Source organism: Suricata suricatta, chromosome 11, assembly GCF_006229205.1.
Source record: "Suricata suricatta isolate VVHF042 chromosome 11, meerkat_22Aug2017_6uvM2_HiC, whole genome shotgun sequence".
Classification (NCBI taxonomy): domain Eukaryota; kingdom Metazoa; phylum Chordata; class Mammalia; order Carnivora; family Herpestidae; genus Suricata; species Suricata suricatta.
This window is the reverse complement of record NC_043710.1, coordinates 11,571,910-11,572,547: the sequence shown is the minus strand read 5'-3', so window position 1 is coordinate 11,572,547 and position 638 is coordinate 11,571,910. Positions and strand designations below refer to the sequence as shown.

The 638-nt window shown below is 39.5% G+C and overlaps 1 protein-coding gene across 2 annotated transcripts in view; it reads left to right on the top strand.

Annotated features, from left to right (window-relative positions):
* Window positions 1-433, top strand: part of LOC115306947 (olfactory receptor 5B3-like) — a 12,313-nt gene extending 11,880 nt beyond the window's left edge. Inside the window, exon 2 of one of the 2 annotated variants that reach the window (XM_029957522.1) lies at window positions 71-433. In XM_029957522.1, coding sequence (XP_029813382.1) covers window positions 71-433 — 363 coding nt within the window. The remainder of the gene's footprint in view (window positions 1-70) is intronic. The other variant, XM_029957523.1, reaches the window with a different exon arrangement.
* The last annotated feature ends 205 nt before the right edge of the window (window positions 434-638 follow it).

Sequence of the window (638 nt, the reverse complement as noted above, 5' to 3'; positions counted from 1 at the left end):
GGTCCATCACTTTTTCTGTGAGATTCCAGCGGTCATGGCTCTCTCTTGCTCTGATAAACTCATCAGTGAGGTGGTTCTTGGGTATGTGTCAAGCTTTAATGTCTTTTTTGCTCTTCTTGTTATAATCATATCCTACCTATTCATATTTATAACCATCTTGAAGATGCAGTCAGCTCAGGGGCACCAAAAGGCTTTGTCCACCTGTGCTTCTCACCTCTCTGCTATCTCCATTTTCTATGGGACAATCATCTTCATGTACTTACAGCCCAGCTCCAACCACTCCATGGACACAGACAAAATGGCGTCCGTATTCTACACGACGGTCATTCCCATGCTGAACCCTGTGGTCTACAGCCTGAGGAACCAAGAGGTCAAGAATCCTTTCAAGAAAGTTTTGATGAAGGCAAAATCTTCTTTAATACTGGGATTTTAATATTATATTATGTACAGTTATCTAGTTTCATTTCTCTCAGTTTATCCCGTTCATATTTTAAGCCTTGACTGGCATTTAATTCAAGTTATATTTTTAACGTTTGAAAAATCTGCTGTCTTGTGAAAATAAAGTATGCCTAAAATTATAATTCTTGAACTGGTATGGCTCAAGGAAAGCCATAAAAAGCCAGGGATCCTGCTTCTCA